The sequence below is a fragment of the Lactuca virosa genome, chromosome 4 (genome assembly GCF_052849685.1).
Source record: "Lactuca virosa cultivar CGN04683 chromosome 4, Lactuca_virosa_CGN04683_v6, whole genome shotgun sequence".
NCBI lineage: Eukaryota > Viridiplantae > Streptophyta > Magnoliopsida > Asterales > Asteraceae > Lactuca > Lactuca virosa.
The window spans coordinates 395,549,048-395,562,898 of NC_136429.1; the positions used below are offsets into that span (position 1 = coordinate 395,549,048).

Below are 13,851 nucleotides of genomic sequence, written 5' to 3' on the forward strand. Positions count from 1 at the left end.
GAAATGTCCGACTTCGCCACAGCCATAGCAGGCCTGGCTCGCTCCCGAACTGGGAATTTGGGAAATAGGTTTGGGAGGTGCTCTGCAGAACCGGATGGTGTGGCCCTTCCGGTCGCAATTGGTGCAGTGCATTTCACGGCATGGGCCGTTATGATGGAAGGCGCACTTATCGCACTTGGGTAGATTCCCCGCATATGTTTTGGCGGGCACAGGGGCAGTAGGAGTAGTGGCAGCATGGACAGCCACCATTTGCTGGTTACTGGAAGAGGATTTGACTGATTTACCCTTCTTTCGATCCCCCCGCTTTCTCTTGTTGTCGGAGGCGTGAGTTGGGGCAGTAGTGATGGTTGTAGTTGTTGATGGAGCACGGGGAACTTCATGATCGATAAGCATTTGGGCCAACTCCTTGGCACTTTCAAAGGTCGTTGGTCTTGATGATAGAACGTTCCCACGATACGGAGGCACTAGGCCCCCGATGTATCGTTCAATCTTCTTGGCTTCCGAGGGAACCATGTTAGGGCATAGGGCTACCAGCTCGCAATACCGGGTGGTGTAAGCTACTATATCGGAACCCTGCATTTTGAGATTCCAGAGTTCTTCCTCCAGTTTCTGAATTTCTCCCTTTGGGCAGTACTCTGTCATCATCAGGTCTTTCAGTGTATCCCAACCCATGGCGTTAGCTGCTACCAGGGAGAGGGCTTTGACATGTCCATTCCACCATGTTAGGGCCCTTTGGGTGAGGGTGCAAGTAGCAAACTTTATCTTGCTCCCTTCGTGGCAGGAGCATATTTCGAATACTGCTTCGGTTCTTTCGAACCATTGGGTTAGGGCAAGGATTCCCCCGGTCCCGTTGAAGTAGGTAGGCTTGCAACTGATGAAATCTTTGTAGGTGCATTCCCGAGCACGGGGGTGGGTTTCACCCTGGCTAGAGTTAGTGCCCAGTCCACCTCCACTGGCACCACCAGAATCGACTTGCGCCAGAGCGGCGGTCACGGCTGCAGTCACGGCTGTTTGGAACAACACCGGGTCGAACTGCGGAGGAACCGGCGGTGTAGGTGGTGGTGGTGGAGCTTGAGTTGCGGGAGTTCTCCTGGTTGGACGCTTGCGAGGCGGCATCCTATACTGAAAGGTTACGAAAACGATGACAAAAGTAAGAATCGATTTGTAAACGTGATAAGAGTGTTTCTTGGACTAACTTTCTATAGTCCGACAAGCAAAAGGGGAATGTACTACTAGGTTAAGGACACCCAAAAGCACAACTTCCCCATCGATTAGATACTGCCAATATTACTGGTATTACTGATGTATAATGAGTTCGGGAAAGAAAATGACCTAGCAGGAGGTCTTACATCAAACCATCAAGGAAAAATGTTGGCAGTTTAGTAGTCTGGCTAGAGTACTTCCAAAGTTAGGAATGTTTACAGGCATGTACTCTATTGATTATAGAAAAGAAGGCTATTCCTTAATCAAAAGGGAAGGATGAGTTGGCATCTCTTACTGGCAACAGGTATCCTTTAGGCAAACCATAAGATTAGCCAGTTGGCGCACAACTCCCTGAAGATGTCGCTCGTGCGTCCTCTGACGTGCTCGGAGTTCTATGACTTCCGCTCGGGATGCGGTTATGCCATTTACGCGAGAATGGGGAAAGAAAATTGATAGGCGCGCTAATCTATGATACTTATAAGATGATCGTTATTAGTCGACCCAATATTTGCATAGTGCATACCAATTACATGTAATCGAAGCAGAATAGACCTTCGAATAAGTGACCCTAACTCCAAGCCCACAATCAAACAAGAACAGGAAATGAAGCAAAGGTCACAGATTCTAAGTCTATAACGCCTTAGTCACATGTAACCGTGGTGTATCCACTTAGCAACTATTGCCCTACTAGTAACGACCCTTTTAGTTCTCACATATGTTGTAACTAGAATGTAGAATACTCCTATAGTATTCTTGTTCTGATGTTCTTGTAACAGTATTGGTAAGTTTTAGACTTGTTGCAACACCACAACCATTCTTAGGCACATGCTAGCCACTCCTAGGAAAATGTAGTTGATCAGGCTACATCCGCCTAGTTTTGGCCATATGTCTCTAAGCCTAACTGTGCTGTTCAATAATCTTAATACTTTTGTTCTGTTCTAGTATGATACTGACCCTTTGTATGAATGAATGTATATATATACTTAGTTAAATATTTTATTATTTAAAAGTATATATTCTTGTTCAGAGTGTTTTAGTCCCGATGTGTTTATAGTTTGTATATCTTTTATGGGTTGATATACTTGATTCACTATAAACAGTGCTCTGATACCAATCTGTCACACCCCAAAACCGAGAATGGCGGAATACGTTCTGGGGTGGAGGACGTCATGTACAGTATCATAACAAAGCATAATAGTAAAGACAAGCAACAACATCCATTGCATTAAGATAATAATTGTAATACAAACGTGTTTAGTACAAATGTTAGACACCAAAAATACAATCAAAATAAAGTGGAGTCTTATGTGTGCTCCGTCTTCTCAAAAGCTGCATCCGTACCTGTCTACTGATGACCTGAGAATACAAGTTATTTTGAAAACGTTTATCAGCATAAAGCTGGTGAGTTCATAAGTATTTAGTGTCATTTCCTGTATAAAAATATTCACAATTATACATTGTAAAAGAAAGTTTCAGTGTTCGAAAATAGTATGAGCCCTAGAAAACCCTATGTTTTCCAGAAAAAGTAGTCTTCACCAAGACCCGATGGTTTGCTTGTTCCTTTGATAATGTACAAGTTTTCCCAGTAGTTATTAGTTTGAAAATATAGTTTTAGACTTTATTCATGTATAGTAATGAGAAAAATGTTTTACCCCAACAGTATCACTGTCGGCCATAAGTAATGAAATGCAGGCTCCAGGTAGTATTAAATGTACAATACTCCTCAGGGAGTCTGTTGCCTTTAATTCTTAAAGTATTAATTAAAGGTTTGAATGTGAACTCGCACGTAACCATGCTGATTGACGATCGAATCCCTTTGACCCTCCGAGTCATATGTAGTGATGTGACATTTTGTCACCCCTGAGCCTAGACGGCTCCGACTGTAGCTAGCAGTCGGGATGTGGGAGTGTCTGTCCCGTATAGATCTATACACATAATGCCCGCTCTCCCTCTAGGAGACTCTGGTTACGCGATGATAGCACAAAGATGTGTCGTATCGAGAAATAGTATGCCACATTCTATTTTAGTAAGTTCTCTTGTATAGTATGTATTGTTCTCTTTGTATAGCATATAGTGTTCTCTTTGTATAGTATGTAATGTTCTCCTTGTATAGTATATAGTGTTCTCTTGTATAGTACATAGCATATATTGACTCACAACTGAACTGACTCTGGTAGTTGTCATGGCAACAACAGCACTGAGTAGTAATCCTTAACTATACCTATTATAGTTAAATAGTGATGTTGGTTGTATGTCCTTGATATTCAAAGGCATTGAACTGATATGAAAACTTTTATATCTGACACAAATATATAAGATATATAACTAAGAATTCAACGAGAGTCGGACTAATAACAAAATACCCTAAGACCACAATCAAACAAGAACAGGAAATAAGGTGAGCTATTAGTCCTAAGTCCTTCAAGTCTTACTTATATAAATATATTGGTGTAGATATGGTTTGAGAATCAAAATTAGTTTTATAGTGATTTAACACGAAAATGAATTTGGTAAGCATTTGAAAACAGTTTAATTGGCAATATAGTTGAAAATATAGAAAATCCCTTTTTGGTGGTAAAAAAAAACAGTTAATAGTGTAGAAAATCCTTTTGGTTGCAAGTTATAATTCACATGCGATTGTTACTATAACTTATTTGGTTCAACTTGTATTCCCCCCCCCCCCATAAAACAGTTAAAAACATTTAAAAAGGTTCATTTAGGGGTATGAACTCACCTGTAGTGAGTGAAGTGGATGGAAACGCCGGGTAGGATGCTAGGTGTCAAGTGAGGACTTGAACACACACACGGATCCTATGAAACATGTAGTGATGTATAAAGTATCTAATTAGTGGCGTAATCACTAATTAAGTGAGTAAAGGCAATTTAATGTATGAAAACACTTTGTTTCAAGTGTTAGGAGTGCTAAAGGTTGCATCTAAGGAGTGTATGGCCTCACTATGGAGTTTACACTTCACTTGGCCACACTTAAGTGTGTTTACGGTTGGGAGACCATTTCCCCCATGAGTTTACGGTCGTAAACTCATGGAAATGGTGAGTTTGTGTGTCTAAAGGTCTCATGCATCACAAGGAAGGTTCCTAGGATCAATTCAAGGGCTTGGGAAGTGATTAGGGTTCAATTGGGTACTCCCTTGGAGTTTACGGTCCTTGGACCACTCCTTGGGAGTTTACGGTCGTAAACTCTAGGGTTTACGGCCGTAAACCCTTGACCACTTCAACCATTTCCTGTTTTAGGGTCCTAAGCTCATCTACACTAGTTTCTAGTTCATCAAACAAGCTAAGGAAGGGTTTAGGGGCATCAAAACACCATTTGAGGTGTTTACGGTTTTGGGTTTACGGTTCTTGAATGTTCAAGAACCGTAAACTCAAGTTTATGGCCAAAAAGTCATGATCTTTGGTTCCTCAGTCCATGCATGCAAGTATCTAAGCTATATCTAAGCATTAGAGAAGGTTTGGAAGTGTTTTGGGGCTTCAAAACCCTCACATAGGAGTTTACGGTTTTGGGAGGCTCCCCAAACCGTAAACACATGCATGTTGGGGTATTTGGATGATCCAACTCGAAATGGCATGAATACCAAGCTAGAAAATCAAGTTAGGGGGGTTTACCTTTGATTTTTGAGGCTTGAAAGTGGTGATCCTTGGCCAAACTCGATTTTAGAGAGAGAAGGTAGAGAGAGAAAGCTCCAAGGTGGGGAAAAGACTCTAAAGGTGGACACTCCTCCTTTATATATGGCTGCCTAGTGGGGACCCACCATACACTGTCGTTTAAACGGAGCTAAATGTTTTTACCCGGTAAACTAACCGTAACCCGACTTAGATGCTTTTATTCCGTCATTAAATATATATTATTTTAATAACTCAAAATGAATTATTTTAATAAATAAAAGTTAACGGAAAATTTTAATAGAACTAACTTTTATTAACGGAAACGGGTTACAGTGACGGAGTAAATTTCGGGTTGTCACATTTATCATGGTATTCAAAACTGTAATTATCACTACATACGGTATATCTACGGATTTTCACTATGGTAGAACGCTACTACTCTACATGTAAACTGGATTGTACGATATTGTGAGGCGCTAATTCGCTACTGTACCCTTAGGTGTACAGGGATAAATCCTATCATAGTATAACCAGAGTCTCCTGGAGGGAGAGCGTGAGATTTGTGAATAGATCTATGCGGGACTGACAATCCCACACCCGAACTGCTAGCTACAGTTGGGCAGGCATGCCCAGGGTAACAAATGTCATTTAACTCGACGCCTGAAGAACGTTGGAAAGGTCTCTAGTCATATCAAGCATGGTTATACGACTCACATTATGTATAAATCACCTTTAGTTTACGACCTGTCACTCTTCAACAGTTTTATTTTTACTAAATAGAACTAACACACTACGTATAAAGGCTGAAGCCAGGGCCTTCAACCAAAATCGATTATGCAAGGATTTCTTATACAATATACTTATACTTCATGATTAGCCTTAGCTAATCACATGAAGTAGTATTTTCACATATCACTACAGTTTTCAGTAACGAACATTCATGGTTTATATGGAACGGATAACGCTACATTTTCACTTAAAGAAAATATCGGATTTTCTTGACGCTATACAAAATACTTTTTACGAGTTCATCAACAAGTTTTCATTTCAAACTACCGCTTATGAACTCACCAGCTTTATGTTGATATTTTCAAACTGCTTGTATTCTCAGGAAATCAGTAGACAGGTACCTGCTGGATTTTTGAGAAGCTGGAGCAATAAGAGTCCTATGTTTATATTTTATATATACTCTCTGGTGTAATTCAAACAAGTTTCAAATTGATGTAAACATTTTCATATATGTATACACTGTGATGGTTGTGTTGCTATGGTTGTTATTTTACATTGGTTGTGATGCTATACATGACGTCCTCCGTCCCGGAACGTTTCCGCCATCGGTTTCGGGGTGTGACACAACTTGACCTCTGCTACTTGATCCCCGCCCTTTACATCCAGATGCCCAGGAAAATCTGCACCCACAACCACAACAACATTCACAAATTCCAATACGCAAACAAAAATCCAAGGAGAATAATCAATCCTTTCATAATAATTAATTATATAAAACTAGGGCTAAATATGATAATTTCATTCAAGATTACAACTGAACTTCCAGAACATAAACATAAAATACAATGATATCAACAATGTAGTACCCGACCAAATTGAAGAACTGATAACTCAAACCTCGGTCTCTGGGACTCCGACCATCCCATAACGTCCGTCAGGTAACTGCCAAGCTAGGGGTGCAGGGTTCAGAAGCTCACCGAAAACAAGAAGGGGACAGTTAGCTTTGATGTAGCCCTCCTAGCCGTAATGGAAACTAACCCGCATACTCTGTCAGTGGTCCCTAACAAAATTCTCTTCCTTGCCAGACTTACGACATGAAAAAGATCAGCACCTACCACCATGAAGCTTCCCGCTCCTGCCACACTCGGAACTCCTCTCCTCAGCTGGTCCTGAACTCGAGTCGGCAGACTTGAACCTCTTGGCCGCTGACTAATATTGTCCTGAAGTTGCCCCCTCCTCCTTCCTCTGGATCTCTAACTCAATCTTCATCCTCTTGGCGCTTGTCTGCAACTGAGTCAAGTTCTGATACAGCTGAGCCGATACAAACTCTCGAATCTACGCATTGAGCATACTCAAGTATCGAGGCATCTTCACCTGCTTTGAAGCGGCATACTCTGGTTAGAAAAGGGCTCTCTCTGTAAACATCTTGGTGATCTCGGTCACCAACTCGGTCGTCTGATTGAGCGACAAGTACTCCTATTCTAGTCGCTCTCACTTGACAAGAGGAACATACTCCGCTCGGAACATATCCAAAAATTGCTCCCAAGACACTACAGATCACTCTGCATGCAAAAAGTCGTAGGTCACAAACTCCCACCAATCCTCCGCGCCCCAGTGAAGAAGATTCAGCATAGATTTCACATTCTGGTCCTCGGGACACGAATAAGTGTAGAAGCATCCCTACACGTTACATACCCATATCAAAGCAATAATCGGGTCCTTGTCGCCTCTGAACTTCGAAGGCTTCATATAACTGAACTCCCGGTACCGCATCGCCCCATATTTCTGAAATCCTGCAATGGCGACGGCTATTGTGGCTGTGGCAGCAGCTGATTGCGTGACATCGACATAGCACCGGTCAAACTCCTCGATCAAAACGTTTTTTAATCAAACCCAAAAACTCTGGAATTACCTCCTTGATAGCCACAGCCACTTCAACAACAATGATTTCGCGGATCTCCTCATCACTCGGACTGCCCTCACAGTGTCACCAGCACTTGATCCTGATCCTCCGATAGCCACCATACTGAAAAATATACAACGAAAAGGTCAAACATCAAACATAGTGCTCAACACACTAGACCTCTACCTATTAGTTTCTTAGTAGCCTCGAGGTTCCTCCTGAATCTCATACGAATTATGTACTTTTAGTAGTACGGGCCCATACTACCTTCCATACCTATCCGTAGTCGATTCAGAATTCTTCCCAAGGTTCTAAGTCACTGCACTAGACCACTCCTAGGTGTGCTGACACCCACCTGCTACTTAAGAGCCACAACTAACTTCGTAGGCACTCCTCCTAGGATTGTCCTCGTTCTCGCACCATTGGTTGCTTTGTGCGTGCTTGTTGTACACAATACGAGGTCAGATAGACTGTCGAATAATTGACTCTACCCTAAGTCCACAACCAAACAAGGAACATGAAATAAGGCTAAGTCAATCACTCTAAGGCTATTTAATCCCCACCATATACTACTATACAACATACATTTAGCAATCACACAATTAAATAACATATAACAAGTAATTCCCTACACTATAAGGCATCACAGAAATCAGGCATTATTATCTAACACTTCCTAAAAGAACCTTAGCTTATCCACTACCATGATTTTCTAACAATTCACATATCAACAAGTTCAAATTCAACATATATAACAAGTATGGTTATTTTGGGAATCACTCTCCTGTTCGGGCTCTGGCTGACTGTACACACTGCATCTTCCTGTAGAACCAAGGTTAAGTTAAAGGTCCACATTCCCGATCCCAAACCAATAATCAAACAAGAACATGACAAGACACCAAGCATATGTCCCTAACCCAACCCTTTTATTATAAATTTCTTTTTTCAAAAACATTTTGTGAAAGTTCTCGGATTCTAGTTTGAGTTTGGATTCACACAAGTGTTCCTCCAAATCCCTCAAACTAGGGCTCTGTTACCAACTTGTAACATCTCATTTTCACAACCAAAAATTTTCATTTTTATTAAGGTAAAACTTCACAATTATAAATCCATTTTAGGAAAACCATTTATTCCAAATTACATTTGTGGAAAATCATAGTAATATAATAAACGTGGAATCCTCAATGTTGTAAATGAGTGTGTATAGTCATGCCTTCATCTTCCTACGATCACCGATAGAACCTCAAAACATAAACAACTGGGTAAACATAAAGCTTAGTGGTTTTCCCCAAAATATTGCACACTGTAGAACATATACAAACATGCATATTGGGTCCACGGTCATCGGACTGGATTACCCCAAGTATGTTGGCCTGCCACCTCAACCCAACCGCTCTTCCCGAGCCTCCATGCCTACGACTTACAGCCGACCCGCACCTGGTTTCTTAGCCTACATCACACATCAACACCTCCTCAACTGCCACAATATGTTGACATATAAACAAACAAGAGATCAAGTAGGCACATAAATACATGCAACTACCAATCATATAGATCAATACGCCTACTAGACCATTCATAACACACTGCTCCACTACCGGCAACTCTCCATGGAATGCATAACCATAAGGAACTAGAGGTGAGATAGCCACCCGAACGGATGATCCTACTCTAGAGCCACAACCAAATAAGGAATAGGCAAGAAAGCCTAGATCAAGAGTTCTCAGGCTATCCTACATGCCTACATAAAGCCCCTAGGGCATTCCACTAGATGATAACCAACCTACTAGTACTCTAACCAGTATACCGCTACTGTTGCATCCTAACACATAAGGATATATATATATATATATATATATATATATATATATATATATATATATATATATATATAATTTAAACAATTTCAAGTTTTATTTGAAATTTATGGCGCCCATAAAAATTTATGTATCAGTTGAAATATGTCCAAGACGTACATCTTGTTACTTGAACTCCACACTTGTAATTTCATCTCAAGTTTTCTTGGTTTCCAACTAATAAAGGATTCATTGTAGAAAGGTGTCAACCGATTAGTGAAAAAGGAGAAACTTGTTTGATATAACCCGATTTTGCTTATGTAGTCATATATTTGTCACATGAATGTCACCTCAATAAAATTTGTTAACTAAACTTCTAAAACCTACTAACTGACTTTATCAGGTCAAATTGTTTTTTTCCTTAAAAAATTATTCATATAATGGCTTTTCTAAAAACGTTTATAAATATAAATTAGGTGTGAAACTCATGTATTACATGGGTTAATTAAAAAAAATTAAATATCAACATGTAAACATTAAATATTTTTTTTAAGTTAAATTTTAAAATAATGAAGAAAAAAACATATTTATTGAAATTTATGATCATTTTTATTACATTTAATACTTTACTTATATAACTAATATATACTATGTGGCTTTAAATTTTAAAAATTAAAAAAAACTTAGAAATTGGCATGTGGATATTATTTATTTCAAAAATACCACAAAATGACAAATGTCAAAACTTATAAGAGTTTGACATGTGGCAAAATGGATTTTCATTTATTAGAGTAGATGAAGATGAATGAATTCTTCTATAAAAATAAGATAATAAGGAAATTGGTTATTACACCATAATTTTTAACAATTTATGTTTAAAATATTATACTAAAAAAACTATATAAAACATAAATTATTATATATATTTTTTTTATATACAAATCACTTAAAAAATTAATAATATTTTTTCTCAAAGCTTGCCTCAATTTTTTACATAACTCGTTAATTCAATAAAAAGAAAAAGTCAATTCCGTGGTTGTAAACACAAATGAGAAAGTCGACGTACCGTCATTTTCCTCTTCTCCCGGAAAATGTGGAAAATTATTTAAAAAAAAAAAAAAAACTGCTTTCTGCTTTCTGCTTTCGTGTTCATATTCATGAGTCATGACACAGACAGACGGCAGAAAAGACTCGCTACTTTTTTTCGCTTATACTCGTAGCAACTCTCTCTTTCTCTCTCCCTAAAACTATATACATACATGATTCATATACACATACAGATACTTACATGTCACCTTTAAAAGATCTATTCTGTTTCTAGTTTTTCATACTTCGGTTAAAAGAGAATTTCCAATTTCCATCAGGGTGTTCTCTTTTTTCCTTTTCGTTTATGCGATTAACTCCCTCGAAATTCTCTTGATTATTTGAAATGGGTTTTGGGTCTAATTTGATTTTGGTATTCGTTGGATTGATTTTTGTGGGTTCAAGATTAATTCATGGTTTTGGGACCTTTGGATTCGATATACATCATAGATACTCTGATCCAGTGAAGGGTATTTTGGATATTGATGATCATCACCTACCTCAGATGGGTTCAGTCGATTATTACTCAGCTATGGCCCACCGTGACCGTCTCTTCCATCGCCGCCGTCTCGCCGGCGCCGGCAACGCTACCGTCGAATCCTCTCTAGCGTTTGTTGACGGCAATGAAACTTATCAGCTTCCTTCTCTCGGATTGTAAGGCTTCTCTTCTGTTTATCTTTACTTATTGACTTCATATTTCCCTTCGATTCTGTTTCCGTTTTCACCATAGATTGAAATTGAATAGAATAATTGAATTCTATTAATGTCGATGACAAATTATCCCTACTTTATTGACTTTATTTTGGGGAATTCCGTCATCGGAGATGTAATCAGATCAAATTCGAATTGGGTATTTGTTAAATTAGCGAGCAAAATCCAAGAACAACCAAATTCTTGATTGTTTATACTTCATACACATAATTCTTGAAATCTTGTGGGAAATTTTGCAGCTTGCATTATGCAAACGTATCTGTTGGAACTCCAAGTTTATGGTTTCTTGTCGCACTCGACACTGGAAGTGACTTGTTTTGGATACCTTGTGATTGTCGAAGCTGTGTCAAAGGATTAGTCACAAGATCAGGAAGAGTACGTATTTCATCACCACTTTTTATCGTATCAGTAACAGTAAAACTAAAACTAAAACTGAAGCTGATGATTGTGTATTCTCTTAGCAGCTTGATTTCAATATATACAGCCCAAATACGTCTTCAACAAGTACAAGAGTTCCTTGTGATAGTAGTTCGTGTAGATTAAGAAAACAATGTTCAGCAAGACCCGAAATTTGTCCATATCAAGTGAATTATCTTTCAAGTAACACTTCATCAACTGGGATCTTGATAGAAGACACTTTACATTTAACAACAGAAGACACTTCATTGAAAGCCGTTGATGCAAAGATCAAGTTTGGGTACGTATCTATTCTTTATAATCATGATGATGATGATTAGGAAGAGGAGGGTATTTATGTCATTTGCTATTTTAATTTGTAGGTGTGGAATGATCCAAACGGGGTCATTTTTAGATGGGGCAGCTCCAAATGGGCTATTTGGGCTTGGAATGGAGAACATGTCGGTTTCTAGTATTTTAGCAAGTAGTGGTCTTACTGCTAATTCATTCTCTATGTGTTTTGGTTCTGATGGAGCTGGAAGAATCAATTTTGGAGATAAAGGAAGTTTGGATCAAGGAGAAACACCATTGAATCTTGATACACCTCAGTAAGTTAGTTTACTTTGTGTATTAAGACATTAATTTTGAAAACTCTAATCTACCTTAATTGGTATGATAAACAAACCCTAATCCATGAAATTTTTATCCACTAGTCGAACGTATAACATTAGCATGACACAAACAGTTGTGGGAGACAATGTTACAAATGTTGATTTCAATGCGATATTCGACACTGGCACTTCATTCACTTATTTGAATGATCCCGCATACTCGATTATTAGTGAAAGCGTAAGTATCGTTACTTTAATTTCTTTCTATTATAGCATTGTACTTTAAAAAAAAAAAAAAAAAAAAAATTCCGACTTATTCGCATGATTTATTTTATGTTTTTGCAGTTTGCTTCACAGACAGAGGAGACTCGGAGTCAACCAAGTGACCTTCCTTTCGAGTATTGCTACGACATAAGGTCAGTACAGAAAGAACGACTTAATAGAGAAAGTCAGAAAGCTAGAGAAACGAGGCTTCCCTCATTAAGTCATGCCTAATTACAAATTTGCCATTGTTCATTATTTACTTTCATTTCCCAAAGTATATTGTTATTGTCTCAAATATCATTTATCCAGACAACATTTGTGTTGTGCAGTCCGGGCCAACAGACGTTTGAAGCGCCACCGTTGAATCTAACAATGAAAGGAGGAGACCAGTTTTCCATCACCAATCCATTCGTTAATGTTCCTCTAGAAGTAAGACCAATTTTTTTTTTAATATATTTTCTTTACTTGTATCTATTTTAACTTGTTTAAATTTTAAACTTATCGGGTTATTGTGGTTATTTAGGATGGTGGATCCGTGCTTTGTTTGGGTATTGTGAAAAGCGAGGACATAAATATCATTGGACGTAAGTAACCTAACCCTCGTGATCCCCTTCCATTTATTTTAGTACAGTTATAAGATTTACATCTTACAACTGTACTAAACGATCATTCTGAGTGACAAACTCACACAGAATGATCGTTCCCACAGATATAATATAAATATTACATTGTTTTTTTTATTCAGAAAACTTTATGACGGGGTATCGAGTAGTATTCGATGGCGAGAAGAATATTTTGGGTTGGAAACCTTCTAATTGTGAGTAAATCTTAACCAACACTTATTATATGACTGTTTTACTTTTACCCATTATGTTAAATGATTAACCACATGATGGTTTTTATCTTTAGGTTACAATGCTATAGAATCAAATACATTACCAATAAGTCCACGGGCCTCACCCAAGGGTTCACCGTCTATGTCTGTGGGACCCGAGGCAACGGCTAGGAACGGTTCACCGAGCTCGAGTCAGGTTCAGCCAGGAAATGGTGCATATGGGTTGATGACATCATCGTATACATATTTCATAGTTATTGTTGCCAATTTTTTCATGGTTTTGTTGTAATTTTTTTTTGCCATTTGTAGAGTTACATTGGTATATCATGCTATATCATGCTATGATACACGGTATAGAGTATAGAATCATATCACATACATATAGAGGTACATTTGATTCTTATTTAGTTTTGGTGTATATATATATATAGTTTTGATTGTTGAGATGGATTATGGTTTACATCTACTAATAAAATATGATGTCTTTCTTCTTTGGTTTCCAAGTTGATGCAATTGTAGCATCCTGCTTTTATTTATGTACAATGACATCTTACTCTTTTCCATATTACCAACATTGTGCTTTTAATTTATTTTTTTCATATCCCTTCTCTCCTACTTAAAACACTTTTAGATTTTTCAATATATAATATTATAATCCACGACCACTATTATTCAAATCATTTTACTCTAAAATTC

At 38.3% G+C, this 13,851-nt stretch overlaps 1 protein-coding gene across 2 annotated transcripts; it reads left to right on the forward strand.

The window, feature by feature from the left end:
• The first annotated feature begins 10,389 nt into the window (after positions 1 to 10,389).
• Positions 10,390 to 13,646, forward strand: LOC145108835 (Eukaryotic aspartyl protease family protein). Of its 2 annotated transcripts, none has more exons than XM_079045927.1 (10): positions 10,390 to 10,992; positions 11,289 to 11,424; positions 11,511 to 11,746; positions 11,829 to 12,053; positions 12,159 to 12,294; positions 12,402 to 12,472; positions 12,650 to 12,749; positions 12,844 to 12,904; positions 13,066 to 13,137; positions 13,230 to 13,646. In XM_079045927.1, exons 1-10 carry the CDS (start codon positions 10,685 to 10,687, stop codon positions 13,442 to 13,444), a joined length of 1,560 nt encoding a protein of 519 aa, XP_078902053.1. In that variant the 5' UTR covers positions 10,390 to 10,684; the 3' UTR covers positions 13,445 to 13,646. The 2 variants fall into 2 exon arrangements, with proteins under 2 accessions (XP_078902053.1, XP_078902054.1); XM_079045928.1 differs by having other exon boundaries at positions 10,393 to 10,992; positions 11,514 to 11,746.
• The last annotated feature ends 205 nt before the right edge of the window (positions 13,647 to 13,851 follow it).